Genomic DNA, 20,062 nt, shown 5'->3' with positions numbered 1-20,062 from the left:
CTTCTAACAATAATTCTATGAAATCTGACATCTGAATTAAAAGTAATAATTTTGTTGGAGTGTGCACATGACACTTTGATATACTTTGGATCTTACGAGACATAACTCATACAGATTTGTGTGTCCAAGAGGTACACTATGTGATCAAAAGTATCCGGACACCTGGCTGAAAATGACTTACAAGTCTGTGGTGTGCTCCATTGGTAATGTTGGAATTCAATATGGTGTTGGCCCACCCATAGCCTTGATTACAGCTTCCACTCTCACAGGCATACATTCAATCAGGTGCTGGAAGGTATCTTGGGTTGGGGAATGGCAGCCCTTTCTTCATGGAGTGCTGCACTCAGGAGAGGTATCAATGTCAGTCAATAAGGCCTGGCATGAAGTAAGCATTCCGAAACATCCCAAAGGTGTTCTATAGGGCTCAGGCCGGGGCTCTGTGCAGGCCAGTCCATTACAGGGATGTTATTGTAATGTAGCCACTCTGCCACAGGCCATGCATTATGAACAGCTGTTGAAAGATGCAATCGCCATCCCTGAATTGCTCTTCAACAGTGGAAAGCAAGAAGGTGCTCAGAACATCAGTGTAGGCCTGTGCTGTGATAGTGTTATGCAAAACAGCAAGGGGTGCAAGCCCCCTATATGAAAAATATGACCACACCATAACACCACCACCTCCAAATTTTACTGTTGGAACTATGCACACTGGCAGATGACATTCACTGGGCATTTACCATATCCACACCCTGCCATTGGATCACCACATTGTGTTCCGTGATTCATCACTGCACAGAATATTTTTCCACTGTTCAATCGTCCAATGTTTATGCTCCTTACACCAGTCAAGGCATTGTTTAGCATTTACTGGCGTGATGTGTGGCTTATGAGCAACTGCTCGACCATGAAATCCTAGTTTTCTCACTTCCCATCTAACAGTCATAGTACTTGCAGTGGATCCGGATGCAGTATGGAATGGATAGATGTCTGCCAATTACACATTATGACCATCTTCAACTGTCAGCGGTTTCTGTCAGTCAACGGACAGGGTTGGCCTGTATGTTTTTTGCTGTACATGTCCCTTCGTGTTTCCACTTCACTATCACATCAGGAACAGTGGACCTAGGGATGTTTAGGAGTGTGGAAATCTCCTGTACAGACATATGACACATGTGACACCCTATCCCCTGACCACGTTCGAAGTCTGTGAGTTCTGCGGAGCACCCCATTCTGCTCTCTCATAATGTCTAATGACTACTGAGGTTGCTGATATGGAGTACCTGGCAGTAGGTGGCCTCACAATACACAATGCACCTAATATGAAAAATGTATGTTTTTGGGGATGTCCGGATACTTTTGATCACATAGTGTATGTTTTTGCTTTGGATTGTATCTAGAAAATGTGATAGTAGGAGCCACTTTTACACTGTGTGACTGATTGACGTTGGTTATATAATGAAAATTAAGTCACATGTTATTTAAAGAAACTTTTCTCATAAACCATAGTTTCAATGGAATCGTAATCTGTCATTATTGTAAGTAATATAATCTAATGTAGAAAGAGGCAACAATTTACTACCTGTATGACACCACCTCCTGGCCCATCAGATGATGGTAGAAATTCTGATGGCAAACCCAACATTTTTCCTAGCCAGTCTATGACTATTACCTCAAGTTCAGTGCTAGCTGGATTTGCAATCTGCAAAATCACAATGTAACATTAACAGATTTTAAACGCATGCTATTTATGTATACAACTTTTTGTTAGATGTACAAACTGGCATTATATTTCACATGTGGCTTTCTATGTCAATTAGTATGACAAACATAGACAAATAACACGACAAATCTATTACCCAGCTAAATCCAACACCAGAAATTGCAGCACTCAGAATTTCTCCCACAATTGCAGGGTAGGAAAGTGATGTTGGATAAAATGCATGGAAACTTGGAGACTGCCAATGTGTAACCTGTAAGTACAAACACATACTGATGTACAACAGCATTAAATTGTGCTAAAATAATACAATTTTAAGCTTTCAATGATTTTTATAGAAATAATAATGACAACGGAACACAACGAAGACATTATACAATATAAAAAGGAGTGTATGTCCACACGGAAACTGTCAATGAAGGTTTCAGATAACAGACAGAAGATAAAAACTTTTGAACTGCATTACAGCCTATCATGGAGATGCAGTAACACGGTAACATACATCCTTTGACCATAGGGAAACTTTCGTCATTAAAATTGCAGCACCATGAAGGTGGCATGAAACAAACATCAAACATTCATGAAGCACCCTATATCCTTGGAAATGCAGCAGATTGTTTCAGCACAACCAAGCAAAACAGAAAGGAGTCATGGATGCCCACAGAAATTTATGCAGCTTAAGATTTTTTGTGATTTTCGAAAAATAATTAAGAAATGCTGGGATGGTTTCTTGGAGAACTTTGGTGATTTCCTTTCCAAGCTTTATCCAGTTGGAGCTTGAGTTCTGTATCTAATGAACTGTTCATATGTACAGTGTTGAACCCTAAACCTTCTCCCTTCCTCAGCTTTTACTTGTGCTACTATAAAATGGTAGAAGCTTCGACCATCTGTAATGTGTCCATTCAGTTCCCATCAATATTGCATCTGCTCTTACATTTCACCATATTGATTTTAGAAGATGATCATGTTTTTAATGTGTCATGTTTTGAGTGAAGATACTAAGGAGTGTTCTTTGTAAACTACAGGTTTGTCCAAGTTTAGTGGTATGCCTTGCTAATGTGATGTTCTGTGTATGACACAACTGAAGGAGGTAGAAGTACAGTTACATCCAAGTGTGAAAACCACTCTCTCCTGAGGAAATGCCCTTCTTCACAGTAATGTGACCATGGAAAGCTTAATACATGGCTTACCTTATTCATTTATTAATCATTTCCTGTAGAGCCCATAAGTAAGAACCTTCAGCTGCGTAGAATGAGTCTACATAAACATTAACCAAAGAGAAGTAACATTTGGACACAGTGTAGTAAGAGCAAGCTATCACTATATTGCTTGTGAGAGCTAAATATAACAAAGAAAATTATCAAAAAACAAAGATGATGTGACTTACCGAACGAAAGTGCTGGCAGGTCGATAGACACACAAACAAACACAAACATACACACAAAATTCAAGCTTTCGCAACCAACGGTTGCTTCATCAGGAAAGAGGGAAGGAGAGGGAAAGACGAAAGGATGTGGGTTTTAAGGGAGAGGGTAAGGAGTCATTCCAATCCCGGGAGCGGAAAGACTTACCTTAAGGACAAAAAAGGACAGGTATACACTCGCGCACACACACACACACACATATCCATCTGCACATAGACACAAGCAGACATTTGTAAAGGCAAAGAAAATTATCAGGAAGACCACTCCTTTGGAAAAGAAGTGCTCCTCCTGCAGGTATATTAAATAGTTGCGATTGATATTTGATTGTTATCCTGATATTAACTCGAATACATTTGTATTTTTAAACAAAATATGTAGCTGTAGTAACAGGTTCCTGTTTACAGTACACTACGAATTGTCATGCAGCTCTATAATGAATCATGCTACTTGCTATGAAGACAACAGGCATTTCAAATCCTTTAATCTGAATGGTCAGTAATTTGCAGAAGGAATGACAAATCAGATGATTTTATTTAAAAAAAAAGTTTGTTCTAATTGATAGAGATTATAAACTTCTTGATTTATGTTAGTTGGAAGGTTTTTGAAAGCTTTTTCACCTGAGGCACAATATGGGGAAAGGGAGAGTGTCTGTATGCTCAAAAAAATGGAATTAAGTTCCAGGTCATAGACCTAGATGAGTATTGCATTGAACAGTTCTCTGGGTGCTGTGCTTCAGTAATAGACTTGGAAAGAAACAAAGCAGCAATTCTAACAGTGTACAGGCACTAACAGGAACTTTTTTCAACTTCATTGAGCAATTAGAGAGAGAGTATTAATTATGACTTGGTACAAATAATTACGAAGGATTATATGTGGTGTTTTTATTATTGATCGCATCTTGCAAAGTACTAATTGAGGGCACCTACAGTTGCTGATGACCAGCTATTGTTTTTTCGAATTGTAACAGTCACAACTATAATACAAGGACATCGCACAACAGCAAAATGACGTCTCCTTACAATCAAGTTAAGGTGAAGATCATAAATTCTATCTCAGGCATCTTACAGAGATGGATGTTGCTCAACAGACAATGAGAAGATGTTAACAACGGGTACACAGTGGTTGAAAAAATTGAGTCTTTCTTGAAAATATTCTTACAACATTGTAAATCCAGTCAGTTACAGTTACAATGGAAGCTGAGACAGAAGGTGACTAAAATTTGGGATCAAATTATCTTGTGCCATGAAGAGAGAATTGCAAAATCTTTCACTTTGTTATCAAAACAGCAAAAATCACTTACTATCTAGAAGAAACAAAGCAGAGGAAATTATGAGCATTATTTAGCATAAAATGAATAAACTCAGTTAAGCAAATAGGCTTAAACTCCCTGATAACAACAGTAGTAGGGCAGATTATTTTAAATTCCAATCATTAATCAGTGTATTCAATGATTTATATATGAAGAAAGTTAGAACATGTAATAGTTACAAACTAACAGCAAGTCCACCCAGAACATTTGAGGGAAAAAAATTGTAAGCTAATTTTATTACAGATGCAAATGCACTGAAACTTTTACAAATATTAAATTATCAGCTACATATAAACAAATAATTTTAATGGTTTTAGGTTCTTGCAATTTATGCAGCATTGATAGTCATCAGAGCTAAATGTCATATTACTCATAAATATTTTAGGATAAAAGTAGTTGCCATCTACATACAACATCCCAGAGGATTAGTAAATGAGACATAAGAATTATTGAATGCTAGTCAATTGACTGACTTACTCCAGGCATAATGACATGCTCTACATCATGTATGACATCTTGCCATGTGTCTGGTTCATATGGTGCCTCAGATGGTAGCAGCTTACTCATGAAACCAGGTGTAACATCAGGTAACACAGGCCTGCAAACAAATTTTGGGTTAACATTTAGTGACAATGGCATTAGTATTTAATATATCACTTGATTAAAATATTTGGGATGAGAACCACATGTAAAGAATTGTAGTTCTGAAAACTGTTAACTGATTATTGTCAATTTGTTTTAGGCAAAAAGTGTTTGTTGTAATCATTTTTACAATCTATGGCCCTACAAACCACTACTATTTGTTCAGAAACGATGTATTTCCACTATGACTATGATCAATTTACAAAGTTAATAAAATGTAAGATAAGAATATTTTGACTATTGTAATAAATTTCTTGTAACATTATCTTGTGGCAGTTTTACAATTTTTAACCACGTCAATCAGCCAACTTTCATCACAAAACACTAATGATGTCTCGAGTTTCAGTTTTACCAAAAATATTTTTTTTATTGCTGCTATAGCTCTCAGATATTGTGTTGGATGGTATAACTGAAAATTTACAGAATTTCACGTGTCTCTAATGACCTCTCGTTGATAGGACGTAACCTCTAATCTTGATTAATATTTCACCTCAACACCTGCTCATACTGGGGAATGATGTTGATCACTTGTAGAGGCTCACTGGAGCGCATTAATAGTTGTAGTAGGACAGAGAATGCAGATGCTGAGTTGTGTTATCTGGCAGCAGAATCTAAACGAGAGAGACAAAAACAAGCAACTTGATAGGTCACCAAAACTAAAGGCACAAAAAAGTGGATATCTGACTTCTCTTGTTGCATTATCCTCTACATGCTGATGTAACTTATTCATCTATCTCCTAATTTTGCAATGGTTTCCATCAGTTAGGTGAAAAGTACAAAATACAACATATCTATGAAAAACAACTCTCAGCAGTGGTAGCTAGCTGAGCTACAAGCACACACAATCATGCTCCAATTCATACTCACTTGTTTGGTTTAGAGAGTCAATGGGTTCAGTGATGCTGCAACCAGCAGAACTCACCTGCCTTGCTTTCACTGCACAAGCTATGTCATTGTATTCCTTCTGGTGACACATTCGCACACTTTGAATGAAATTATAGGCTGGGGAAGAGGTTGGTTGGCTAGAAAGCAAGTATCAAACTTGCCCGGTAAAAACAGACTATATTGTTGAGGCGCTGTGTCTGCCCATTAAGTTAGTATGCATAAGTATAATATTGATAATCAAAGCAATATGTGTATCACACCAGAATTTAAGGAGACTGCATGGGAACTAGTAATTCAGAGTAATTGTCTCTCCAATGTGTGACACAAGTCGAAGAAAAAACATGCAGCTGAACATTACTCACAAGCATACAACGACGCCTGTACAAAATATCCTGACATGTCGGACTTCAAGCACTAGACACGAGGATATTGAAATCTGCCTGGGACCACTCAAAAAAGGATTTTCCACTCCTATCACTTTTACCACCTCATTACAACCTGAATGGAATCCACAATTACCTAAAACAACACTGAGAGTATCTGATTTAGGATAGGTAGTATAGTCCTACGTACCATTACAGTGGAGTGATGATACTGAGGAACAGAATAGCCTCTTTCATTTTCTTGTGATAATGTTTGCCCTGACAAGGCATGCAAGCGAGCTGGCTGTTAAATCCTGCTGTGGGGTGCTAGAATCTTACTGTTGCAGCATGGTGCTAGGCCCCAGTCTGTTACAGTAGTGGGCTGTGTCACCACCTGCTGTGGCACAGTACAACACTGCACTGCCACACTCATCTACTTCACTGGAGGCAGCACCCTCTCACAACAGAGTTCAACAGAGCAACTACAAATGCTCTCTGCTGAGTGCCTCTCAGTCTCCTGTCTCGGACTACAGCCAGTGCCATGTCATTCTCCATAGAGCTGCCAGTCCCATATAGGCAAAGCAGCTTCAGCTATGTCCTCAGCTATGTCTAGCAGTGTCAACAGCCAACCACTGGTCTACAGGCTGCTATTAGACCTGATGGTTCAGTGTCTTGAACTGATGCCACAAAAAAACGACGTCCTATAGTTTATCTTCATCCAGCACTCCGGGTGTCTCCAAAGGATCACATCTTCAGCACCAGTCAGCCCACGCACCTATCGGACTGCTGGAAGCAGTGACCATCCAGCACAAATACTGTTGCCTGGTGGATGCCTGACAATGACTTTACATTTGCAAGGTTGGACCAGCCACTGCAATTCTGCTGAGGCAGCACTCTTGCTGGTGCACTCACACTGCCAAGAACCGAGCACACCACTTAATGTTAGTCTGAGGTGGCTACTGCTGCCTTTGATGACTGTGCATGCCATCATGATGCCGCCATTAATGTATGTATGAATTACTTGCAGGGTAAGGAAAGTTACTGTTGATCTTGTTTTTCTGATTCTGTGCTCATCGTGGCACTCGTAGAATCCAACCTACCATCCTGTGCAAGCCATCCTGGGGAAGTAATGACTATCCTGGCATTTAGTGGTGTCTGCATCCCTGTCACTGTTACATTTGATGTCAGAAGAAAGCCAGTAACAATGAGCAATATTGTGGGACAGTGATCAGCAGCAGTATTTCAGTATGGTGAGTGGATGCAACCTGTTGTTTGACCTTTTTCTATGACACTGGTTGACAACATCGAATTATTTGGATTTGAGAATTGTATGAAAGTTTTGACAGATGAAGGTGTACTTAGCCAGTCATTTGAGTGAATATATAGGGCACTCTAACCACCATCCAGTTTGCAGGCAGCTAGGTACGTGGTCACTTTAACTTGTTGGGGTACAGTGCTCCATGTGCCCAATTATCAGGAGTATTTGTTTTAGATGTATGTATTATGCAGAAAATGTAAAAATGTGTGTGGTTGGCACTCAGACATAAGGATTAAAAGTGTTGGTAATAAGAAGTGTAACAGTGATACTAGTAATAAGTGCTCTCTTATCAGCGGCACCGACCTGAAAATATTTTTGGGGGAGAAGAATCATTTTATTAGGTACTAGATTTGAAAGATAACTTTGCGTTTCCCCTACATGTTCAACACTCCAAACCAGTCCTATCTATTTGCAGATGACACCAGTGTATTTATTGACTGAAGGTGGAAATAGAAAGGCTGTATGCTGAAGTCACAAATGAACAGATTTCAGAGTGGTTTGTGAGGAATAAGCTACTGATTAACCCTTAAAAAAAAAAAAAAAAAAACACCACTATACAATTCCACACACACCAAAATTAAAAATCCATTACAACCAAACATTTCTTTGGAAAACCAAAAAATTAAGTGTCACTGAAACAAAATTGCTTTGTTTACTTGCAAGACAATCTGAAATGGAATTCCCACATCACATTCTTAAATTCTAAGCTACCTAAAATGGCCTGTGCAATGAGAATTATATGGAACAACACAAGTGCTGAAGGAGAGAGGTGTACTATGCACGCATACTTTCCCTTTTAAGTTATGACATCATATTCTTGGGAAATTCCCCTCACAGCACAACAACTTTCAAGAAACAAAAAAAAGATTGTGAGGATAATGAAAAATGCAAACAGCTGAAAATCATGCAAACTACGATTGGCTGGCGACTAGCCCCTACCCCTCGACTCGTTGAAACGTCAATCACAATTTCATTTCAGTCAGTGTATAGATCAGTAGTGGTACAAAACAAATACATAAATAAAGTTGAAGAAACATACCTTAATTTTTGATGGCAAATGTACTCCTCCTCAGATCATTCCTGCATATGAACTCATCACACATGGCATCAAGGTTGAGTTTCACCGATTCATCTATATGAGCGTTGAGAAGGGTGATGGCATTAAGATGATCCTGCCTCATTATAAAACGAAGATACGTTTTCACCCTCCGCAGACAAGAAAATGATCGCTCAGCGGTGCAGGACATTACCGGAATCGTCAGCACTACACTTATGAATTTCACTAGTTCAGGCAGTAGGTCAAACAGGTGATTTTCCTGTTTTAGGTATTTCACTATGTCATCCAAAGCACTAATATTCGCAGAATCACTACTTTGGATAATCTCATGAAACACGCTTCGGTGGAGAAGAAAGTGTTCTTTGTCTATATATGATTCGTAGAAAGATAAAATATCGAATGAATGTTTGTTATCACCAAGAAGAAATTCTTCAATTTGATTTACAAACATGAATGATTGAGTTTTGAACCGTGATTCCAAGAAGCTGATGGATGTATCCATTCTTTCATAATACAGTCTTCTATATTTGTCACATACTTCAATGAATGTTTCTACAGATGAATTAATGGAGTTATCATATTTCTTAGGGACTTTTCTCTACTGGATAATTTTGGGGAATCAACATCCATATCTTGACATTTTGAAGTTACTTCACCCCAGAATGATTCAAAATTGTTTCTCATAAATTTAATAGAAGTTACAAGAGTGGAAATCAGCGTATTGGCCTCCTTTAAGTGTAGGGATTTCCTCTGTAGTGCTATGTTTACGGTATCAATGTGACCAAACAGTTTTACCAGAAGTGATAACATGAAAAAGAAATCATATGTCTGCATAATAATCAAAAAGCCATTTGCTTTGGCCCCAGTGTCTGAATTGTCATTTATTGAAACATTTAGAAAAAAATTCCTGAAGTTCTGTATAGTTGGACAAAACTGAAGACACTGCCAAGTATCTTACAGCCCACGTTATAGGACAGAGTGGTTTCAAGTTTGTAGAGGCATCTGCCTTCAGGTGAGCAAAAAGACCTAATCATTTAGGTGAAAATGTATTAAGTCCTTCATAACATTCAATGCATTTCAACATTCTGGAACTGCTTTCACAGTGTCTTGTAGTGTTAGATTTAAACAGTGTGCAAGGCAGTGCAGAAACATAGCTCTCTTCTCCAGTTCCATAAACTTTGCCTGACACTATTATATAATCCGGCCACGTTATCTGAACTGTCAAAGCATTGGTCCCTACAATTAGATGTAGGCAAATCAAACCGTCTTAAAATGTAGATAATAATATCAAACAGAGCCTTAGCTGTGGTACTTCGTATTGAGTATAGCCCTAAAAAATATTCTTCTATCTCTAGTCAAGCATCAACAAATATTATACAGATACTAAATTGCTCTTTGGTGGCTATGTCTGTTGTTTCGTCTGCTATTATTGCAAAATACTCTGCACTCTTGATATCCTCCAATAATTTTCTAAGAAGTGTATGACTTAAAATGGCGAAAATTTCGTTTAGCACATCATGGGATGTCCATTTGTAAGTTTCGCGCTGTAGCCATATTAAAAGTAGCTGGTTATCTTCACATCGAAGGCGTAATAAATTGTCAAAGTTACTTGTTTCATCAGTATGCCCACGGACTGCAAGCCCCTGCACTGCTAAATAACGGAGGGAAGATATGATTTTTAGTAAACAAGCTCCGTTTTCTTTCATTTGTGTCAGTTTTTCTTTGGAAATCTGGCTAATACATTGACATTCGATTTCAAGGATTTGAATTTCAGAACAGCTTCTCTGTGGCAGCCCAATGCTTCATGCGCTTTCAATTTTTCTAACTTTTCTTCCAGTTCGAAATACCAGTTTCCATGAAAGTTTTTTCCATTTTGTGAGAAAACTGCAAACGATTTTCTTCAAACATTTGTCTGCAAATTTTGCAAAAAATAACATCTTTTACCTTATTGTAATCGATCCATGCAAATTGCTGTTTCCAAGAGGGCCGATAACAGCGTTGCAAGGTTACTAAATAACAGCGTTGTTTTTTTCCGGGAACAGAGTTTTTTGTCACCGCCACAGTTCCGTCTCTATCTGTGCCTTTGTTGTCACACACAGCACCACTAACACTGGGTCTACCTTCACCATCGCTAACACTTCCCACATTTCTACCTAATTATGAACTTGTCCATTTTAAACTGGACAGTAAGGGACGAAAGATTAACAATTGAACCGAGTCACAGTAAGACCAACTGACCACTGGCGATGTCCAGCTCCGGAATATTTACGTTCACTACCAACATTAGCTGCGGCCTGCGTAATAGTACTGTGCGCCTAACAAGAAGTAGCAATAGTGTTATTGTCCTGGCCGGCTCTAGGATGGGTGGGGGAGGGAGGGGGGGGCGAACCATGCCATCGCCCAGGGCGACAGATTTTAGGGGGGGGGGGGCGGCAAACCCATCTTGCGTAAATGAAGGAATGTGAGAATAAATGGGAAATACAAATTAGTCATAAAATCTAGGGTCTTATTGAAAATTATCCATGGCACAGAAACAGTGTGCTCCGATTTACGAAAGAAACGTTTCCTCCAGCAAAAATGGCTTAAAATGTATTGCACTGTAAAAGTATCACTGACTGCTGCTTTGATCTTAAGGACGCATTCGCAACAAAGAGACGAATGAATGTGATATGTGAAAATAAGGCGCCATGTATGAAATATATTGTGGGAAAAGTTCACTATGTCGAAAAAGGGGGGGGTGGGGGTCGCTTGACATGTTCGCGCGGGACGGCAAAATCCCTGGAGCCGTGCTCATTTGTGTGGTGTTGTACCTAGCGATTGTCAATAGAATATACCAAAATGAATGAAGAGTCTTTAACGTTACCTGGTCCTTCTAGCGATCGCCATCAAATTCGGTGTCACTATTGCTCATTAGTTTCTTGTACAAGCTGCCAGCAGGCTGCTGTGGGAGGAAGTGGAGTTCGTCCTAGCAGCCAAAGCGCTGTGAGCTCATGGTGAGCTTTCGTTGCCCGCATACCTCCGTACAGTAAAAGTTTGCGAATAGTACAGATGCATGGAACAAACCCTGTCACGACAGTTCGTCATATGCAGAGGTTGCAGGAGTAGCAGAAAGGAATACGCAATGACTCGTAAAATCGGTATTTTTTCCTACATAATCATTACATACTATTATGCAAAGATGTATGTGCAAGTTTTAACAAATTTCGCAGTTAAGGATGAGGAAGGGGGAGAGAGCGGTGAGAAATGCATGTTTGAATATTGGGGGGGGGGGGAGAGGCCCCTACTTTTAACTATTGGAGGGGCAAAAAGTACCTTCCCCCCCACCCTTAGTCGGCCCCACTGTCCCTTACTGTATTTTTTCTTTTGTTGTACAAACAGGTATTGCAATGGGGGGTTACCACTGTTGTGGTAGGTCAGACCTTGCTGAATTAAGTGGCACAAATACAGGTGCACACCATGGATTTGCATAAGCAGATAGTTGCATTAAGAGAGGACAGATCCTCATCCAGTGCGTTAAGAGCCATTCTAAATATCTGCGATACTATCCTAGTCTCTCCTTTCGCAGGTAAAGAAGTGGCGGATGTGTTTATAGACAAACTGCTAACTGCCATGTAGCGTGGATGTTGGTTGGAGGGGCAGTTATCACATATGGATAATTTATGTTTGATATGAGATGTGATAACATACGTAATATACGAGGCGTGTTTTTAAGTATGTGCCGTTTTGAAATTAAAAAAGACGTGCTAAGATATCTCAATAATTTTATTTTTACATGAAAGCCTGTACCTTAATCTACGCACTGACGCCATTACAGTCTGATTCTTCCTTGTTTACGTTGTGTACTGCGTGTTTAAGATTTCTTAGTGCTAAAGGCCTAAAAGCGATCGATATTCATCGTGAAATCTGTGCAGTTTACGAAGAAAACATTATGAATGATGGAATGGTAAGAAAGTGGGTGAGAGTATTTAAAGGTGGCTGCACAAATGTACATGATGAACAACGGAGTGGGCGTCCTTCGGTCGTTAATGAAAGTTTGGTGCAGGAAGTGGACAATAAGGTGAGAGAAAACAGATGCTTTACGATTTCCTCCCTGCGGGATGACTTTCCTAATGTTTCTCGTAGTGTGTTGTGTGGCATTGTGATCGAGCACTTGAATTACCGAAAATTGTGCGGACGTTGGGCACCGAAAATGTTGACGGATGTGCACAAAACCAAACGTTTAGACAGTGCACTGACTTTCCTTGAGCGGTACCACAACGACAGTGATGATTTCTTAAGCCAAACTGTTCTGGGCGATGAAACATGGGTGGCCTACGTCACACCAGGATCAAAGCAACAGTTCATGGAAGTTGAGCAAGGGCATCGTTTTGCTGCAAGACAATGCCCGTCCTCATATGGCGAATCAGACCGAAGATGTCATCACATCTTTTCGATGGGAAACTCTAGATCATCCTCCGTACAGCCCCGATCTTGCGCCCAGTGACTACCATCTGTTCCTGCACTTGAAGAAACACCTGGGCGGTCAGCGTCTTCAAGACGATGACGAAGTCAAAACAGTGGTGATGCAGTGGTTAACAAGTCAGGCGGCAGACTTCTGTGAGGAGGGTATTCAAAAACCGGTACAACATTATGACAAGTGCCTCAATATTGACGGAAATTATTTAGAAAAGTAGATTAAGGTACAGGCTTTCATGTAAAAATAAAATTATTGAGATATCTTAGCAAGTCTATTTTTATTTTCAAAACGGTACTTACTTAAAAAACACGCCTTGTATCATGAGGAGTTATGCAATGCTCAAACATTTGAAGTTTCGAGGGCAGACTTGTTACTGCATTACGTGAGGACAAATAGTTGTAGATATTACCGTGAGAAATTAAACAGTGTATGACAAAGGCAGAGTGAATTCATCAAGGGTTTCTCAGACAGGATTAGAAAGCTTAGTGGGAATATATATACGCTGATGGAAAGTAATGAGTAATGACACTAATAAGGCCCTACATCGTCGTCGTATGTTCAGGAATTATTTTCTGCTTCATTTCATAATTAACAGACTTCATATGCTGGTCCATATTGTCTTCGGAACAATGGATCTACCAGTGTACTTTTGTGCTAGTGCCCCACACACTATTAACTATGCTTGCATATTTACTAGTGTACCTAATGTGTATTTGGTGAAAAATGAACAATTACCTGGGCTCAGCCATAGCGGCAGCTACTTAACTGTGACGAGCCCAACACGGCCACCATCAAGTGCAACTACGCAGCGACAGCTGCTACCCGCTGCTTAGTGACATTGTGAGTGATAATCGAGTGATGGGCATTGTGGTTCACCCCTCAGCTAAGCAGACACTTCGGTTTGGTCTGATGTGCCAACAAAAATAGAGAGCTGTTATTCGAAAGTTAGTGTGCATGGGGTCACACATTATTATATGCGTGATGTCGTGGCACCGCCCCCTCATGCCGTCTTGGCGACACGGGTCGCCTCGACCGTGCCAGTTTCCGTGACTGTCAGTCTGCAGTCACAGCATGATTGCCTTCCACCCACTTTTGTAACGGCATCGGCCATTCCACCTGTGCCAGTATCTGGATCAGCCCCCTGTGGCTGCACCGTGACTGCCTTCTGCCCGCTGTTGCAATGGCACTGGACGTTACACCTGCATCACGTTCACCTTCGGGCCTGCATTTGGGACACATCACGCCATTGGTTACACTCCACATCTTGTGCTGCTTGCGGCCGGCCCCCCATGCAGATCTCGGGCAACTCATCGTGCACTGCTACTTCACTCCCGGTGTTGTGGGCTTCCTACCCTGCTCACGCAGATCTTCGCCTCCCAGTGTTGCATCAACATATGTTACCCAGCAGGTTTCCTAAGCTGCCTGCATTGCAAAAGGACAACTCTAAGACTTGGTTCACATTAGTGGATCATATACTGGATATCCACGAGATTTTGGACAACACACGTTTTGTCTGCCTGGTGAGCCACCTCCAAGCTCATCCTGACCTCATCAGTGATCTTCTCCCCTCACCGCTCGCCTTGCTCAAGTATTAACGGCGAAAACATTGCTCATCGAATGCCTTTCTCGCCCACCAGCAGAGCCTATCCACTACATCATCCCTAACGAGTTCCTCGATGACCACACACCTTCGCAGCTTTGACGGCACCTTCGTGCATTAATTGATGATCAAGCACTACCAGACGCCGTGCTGTGGACCTTGTGGATGGTCAAACCTCTGTCTGACCTACAACTTCACCTGGTATCTCACATAGCTCACCGTCTCGAGGTTCACATATGCATGGCCGATCTGGCCTACGCAATCATTCGTCACCAACACCGCCTGCCACGTATGACATCACCATTGCCTTCAGTTGGCATGCCTGCACCTTCGGTTCTGCGCCCTGCTGGCAGGGGTCAGTGCGCACACCTCAGCAGCTCAACGGCCTGTCAGGTGCTGCCACTTGGCGGCCTACAGGAGGTACTGCCTGCTACCTCCCGACAGTGGCTGACCCGGCCCGAACAGCAGCCCAAGTAGTAGTGATGGGCTAAACTGCGATTTTCCGATATCAGTGATTTCTGTGAATGCTACTTTTCAGTATCTGTTATTCTTAACTGTGATTTGTCGCAGTTAAGAGTCGCAGTTAAGGAACATAGGTCGTGTATCCCTCCGCCACTGCTATTTCTGCGATTTCTGCTACTTCCGCGATTTCTGCTACTTCTGCGATTTCTGTGACTTCTGCTACTTCTGCGATTTCTGCTACTTCTGCGATTTCTGTGACTTCTGCTACTTCTGCGATTTCTGTGACTTCTGCTACTTCTGCGATTTCTGTGATTCCTGCGATTTCTGCGACTGACCACCGTATGAAAAAGTTACATCTGTCAACACAGAAAATTGCATCTCAACAAACCTGTCATTGGCAAGTATGTTTTACGTTTTTTCTTCCGTTGGCTTTAATTTTGTATTAAAGAAGCAACTGCAAAATATTAATAGTGTAATTAATATGTAAGTAGCCGTACAGTACCGTAATAGTTCGTATTTAGAAAATGAATTCTAACATATTGTTATGTTCACAGGTACCTGAACTACATTTCAGTCACTCAGTAAAGTGATAACTCAAAATATCATTGTCAACAGATCTGAAGAAATTGCCACTGCGTCTTTAGGCCGTTTTCGTCAGACGAGAGGTTAGTTTCTAAGCGTTTAGATGGACTTAATTACTTCAGTGAGATCGTTCTTGCAAATGTGATATTCATTATAGCAAATATTAGCAATCTACTCTGTCAATTATATTGCTAGTAATTAATGACAGCAAAAATTGTTTAATAATCCTTGTGTTTTTGCAGACACAGTTCTGACCCTGATTACTGGTTGCTGTACGTATCTATCCACATCAAGGCTGTTTTTGAGAGAGACTCGTGAAGATTCGAGACAACTCTTAGAGGATTTGCAGTTTAAAAGTGAAATAAGTGTGTGAATGATTAAACTGTGTTTTATTGAAGTTGTTGTGCGATTTTAAAGGAATAATAAATGTCAAATACAATGAGTGAATAATAAAAATCTCATTTTCCACATGTTTAAGCCGTCCTATACCCATAATTTTCCGCCACTTACTTATTGGTAAACACTTGTTGGAGAGTGACATGCCGCCCCCCCCCCCTTTCTCCACAATCTTGGTGTGACACTGACCTGTAACTTATCCCGAAGTCTACAATATGCATTTTGAGGCTGTTGATATGAAGGTGGGAAGTACAGATTTTCCAGTTAAATCAGGAATAGCTTAAGTGCATTACTTGAAAGTAACACAGGAAAAGCTTACTTATGTAGGTGGTAGTAGTGTCGGCAAAACGTTATTGTGTGTGAAGTTGCCATGTAGAACACCAGGTGTAAAACTTTTCTCCCGAGTCTTTAACTGTGTCGGAACAAAAGTGAGGCATTCATATGACTGTTTTCGTTTCTCTACACTTATACAGACGTCTGAGTTCTGCTGTGTTAACATTGCAAAGTCCTGTAGGCATGTGGAGTATTAACCAAAACTGTCATATTGGAAGCAGAATCAAACACATTTGTTACGTTACTTAATATTTTCAGGAGGAAAAGGCAATGTTGTTTCTTATTAATATAATACATTCAGAGTCACAGCAGTATTTGACCAACCATAACTGATGCTGAATGTGCATGTCGTCATATAATATGAAGGGCTTATTTCAATAGTGGTACAAGTCCATCACCTCCACTTTTCTGTCTATAATGCTTCTGAAATTAGTGATCCAAACAAACATAAATAAAGGTTCATCTCTAGCAAGAAGCCATATGCTTGAATATTTCTGGTATCTCAAATGCAGATTTGTCAGCGCTCATTTAACTTTACGACTCTGTATCTCAAAATGAACAAAAATGGACTTGTACCACTATTGAAATAAGCCCTTCATATGCACACGCAGCACATAGATCTCGTGAGGCACAAGGCTCTCATAACGAAGTACGTACGTCGGTCAACAGATGACACTAGGAAAAGTATGTTAACTGCGCATTTTAGTTGCTACTTGCGACTCTTAGTTGCGATTTGTCACAGAAATCGCAGTTTGACTCGGTAGCGAATAGCGTAGTATGAACTTTGCTCAACAGATGGCAGTGCTAACTGCGCTTTTTAGTTGCTACTTGCGACTCTTAGTTGCGACTTGTCACGGAAATCGCAGTTAGACTCCATAGCGTACCGCAGAGATGGACGTAGTACGAACTTTGGCCAACAGATGCCACTGTTAACCGCGCTTTTTAGTTGCTACTTGCGACTCTTAGTTGCGACTTGTCACGGAAATCGCAGTTAGACTACATAGCGTACCGCAGAGATGGACGTAGTACGAACTTCGGCCAACAGATGCCACTGTTAACCGCGCTTTTTAGTTGCTACTTGCGACTCTTAGTTGCGACTTGTCACTGAAATCGCAGAAAGCAGTGCTAAATTCGACCAATAGATGGCTCACGTCTTTGAATGTGAAATACTACTTGCGACTGCTAACTGTGACTGAAATCGCAGTTAGATTCTGTAAAGTTGCTACTGTGATATCTGTGACTTCTCAGTCACTGCGATTTCTAACAGATACGCGATTTCCTGCCCACCACTACCAAGTAGTCTCATGCAATGACATAGTCAGCTGCGTCGCCCACCCACTCCACACCGCCTCGCCTCCAGGTTTACCCACTATGCTGGTACCATGACACTTATGGTGACGCCGCTCGCAACTGTTGCGTGCCTTGTGCGTACCCAAATGATTCTGCCGGGCATGTTTAGGTGCCACATCCCACCATGACCGTCCATGGCGTCTACTGCCTGATGCCACACCACTTGCTCCAGTGGTGCGATGCCTCTACGTCACGGACTTGTCATTGGGCACTCGCTTTTTCGTCGACACCGGCGCCGACGTCAGCGTTATCCCGGCCTAGCACATGGGCAAAATGCTTTCTCCTGCTAACCTCGCTCTGACTGCTGCAAATCACTCTCCCATTGTGGTCCTTGGCTCCACCAACAAGTCGCTTCACCTATCAACAGCCGCCACCTTTCCTTGGACTTTCCACATTGCTGACATAGATGAACCTGTGTTCGGGTTGGACTTTCTACACCATTACAAACTTTCGCCAGACCTGCAGGCCGCATCGCTCTGCCACGCGTCTGGTTCTACCATTCTGTGCTCAAACAAGTTCGGCACAACTCTGCTCTCTGCCTTGGCTATACTTCCCACATGTGCATGTCTGCTCGAGGGTATTATGACATGACTCTCTGATTTATCGGACATGCATACACAGACCGGCGAGCTCTGCACACGTAACAAGGCATTACGCACCCAGATTTCCACTGCCTCTGCTGAATTGGTTCACACACGGAGTATGAATGACCTAGTAGATAGTGTCGGAAGTTCCATGCGGCTTTTCGCGGATGATGCTGTAGTATACAGAGAAGTTGCAGCATTAGAAAATTGTAGCGAAATGCAGGAAGATATGCAGCGGATAGGCACTTGGTGCAGGGAGTGGCAACTGACCCTTAACATAGACAAATGTAATGTATTGCGAATACATAGAAAGAAGGATCCTTTATTGTATGATTATATGATAGCGGAACAAACACTGGTAGCAGTTACTTCTGTAAAATATCTGGGAGTATGCGTGCGGAACGATTTGAAGTGGAATGATCATATAAAATTAATTGTTGGTAAGGCGGGTACCAGGTTGAGATTCATTGGGAGAGTCCTTAGAAAATGTAGTCCATCAACAAAGGAGGTGGCTTACAAAACACTCGTTCGACCTATACTTGAGTATTGCTCATCAGTGTGGGATCCGTACCAGATCGGGTTGACGGAGGAGATAGAGAAGATCCAAAGAAGAGCGGCGCGTTTCGTCGCAGGGTTATTTGGTAACCGTGATAGCGTTACGGAGATGTTTAACAAACTCAAGTGGCAGACTCTGCAAGAGAGGCGCTCTGCATCGCGGTGTAGCTTGCTCGCCAGGTTTCGAGAGGGTGCGTTTCTGGATGAGGTATCGAATATATTGCTTCCCCCTACTTATACCTCCCGAGGAGATCACGAATGTAAAATTAGAGAGATTAGAGCGCGCACAGAGGCTTTCAGACAGTCGTTCTTCCCGCGAACCATACGCGACTGGAACAGGAAAGGGAGATAATGACAGTGGCACGTAAAGTGCCCTCCGCCACACACCGTTGGGTGGCTTGCGGAGTATAAATGTAGATGTAGATGATTCGCTGTCTGTCCACCGAGCTGCATCATTTGGAACCGTCATTCACTTCTAATGCTTCTTCACACTGCATTGTTCCTGTGTCGAGTTTCAATCCTCCTGCTGCTGGTTCCGCTCCATCGCAGGAGAATTTACAAGACCCTTATGTTATCGCTTTGCGGGATTTCTCACATCACATGGCTGCCGCACCGCGCCCTCTATCGTCGTTTGCTGCCAACACCCCGCTCACCCCATTCTGGCCTAGCATGGCCGGTGAACCACTCGTGCTCCTCCTCTCGCCTCCCCTGCCAGCTTCCCTTCGTGGGTATTGGCCATCAGCAATGGCTGAATCCGCGCCACGGACGGCCCACCCATACGTTATAAAGCTAGACATATTAACGCTTCCAAACTTGTGCAAGCGACAGAAACAGTTGAGGATTTATTGGCTTCTGGACTGCTCCGACCATCGGACAGCAACTGGTCTTCACCTATCCACCTTGTTCCTAAGAAGGACAACTTGTTATGCATGTGCAGGGACTACAGGTCCCTTAATGCTTGGACAGTTATTGATTACTATCCCATTACTCATATCCAGGATTTCACACAATTACTGAATGGCTCAAAGTTATT

General features: G+C 41.6%; 1 protein-coding gene across 1 annotated transcript in view; it reads right to left on the bottom strand.

The window, feature by feature from the left end:
• The window catches only part of LOC126088572 (aromatic-L-amino-acid decarboxylase-like), a 188,174-nt gene that overhangs the window by 100,952 nt on the left and 67,160 nt on the right, over nt 1-20,062 (bottom strand). Inside the window, exons 3-5 of the mRNA XM_049906760.1 lie at nt 4,925-5,045; nt 1,854-1,967; nt 1,577-1,696 (exon numbers count right to left, since the gene is read on the bottom strand). Of these exons, the coding sequence (XP_049762717.1) occupies nt 1,577-1,696; nt 1,854-1,967; nt 4,925-5,045 (355 nt within the window). The remainder of the gene's footprint in view (nt 1-1,576; nt 1,697-1,853; nt 1,968-4,924; nt 5,046-20,062) is intronic.

The sequence above is a fragment of the Schistocerca cancellata genome, chromosome 6, assembly GCF_023864275.1.
Source record: "Schistocerca cancellata isolate TAMUIC-IGC-003103 chromosome 6, iqSchCanc2.1, whole genome shotgun sequence".
Lineage (NCBI taxonomy): Eukaryota > Metazoa > Arthropoda > Insecta > Orthoptera > Acrididae > Schistocerca > Schistocerca cancellata.
The sequence above is the reverse complement of the archived record's forward strand: the minus strand, read 5'-3'. Positions and strand labels throughout refer to the sequence as shown.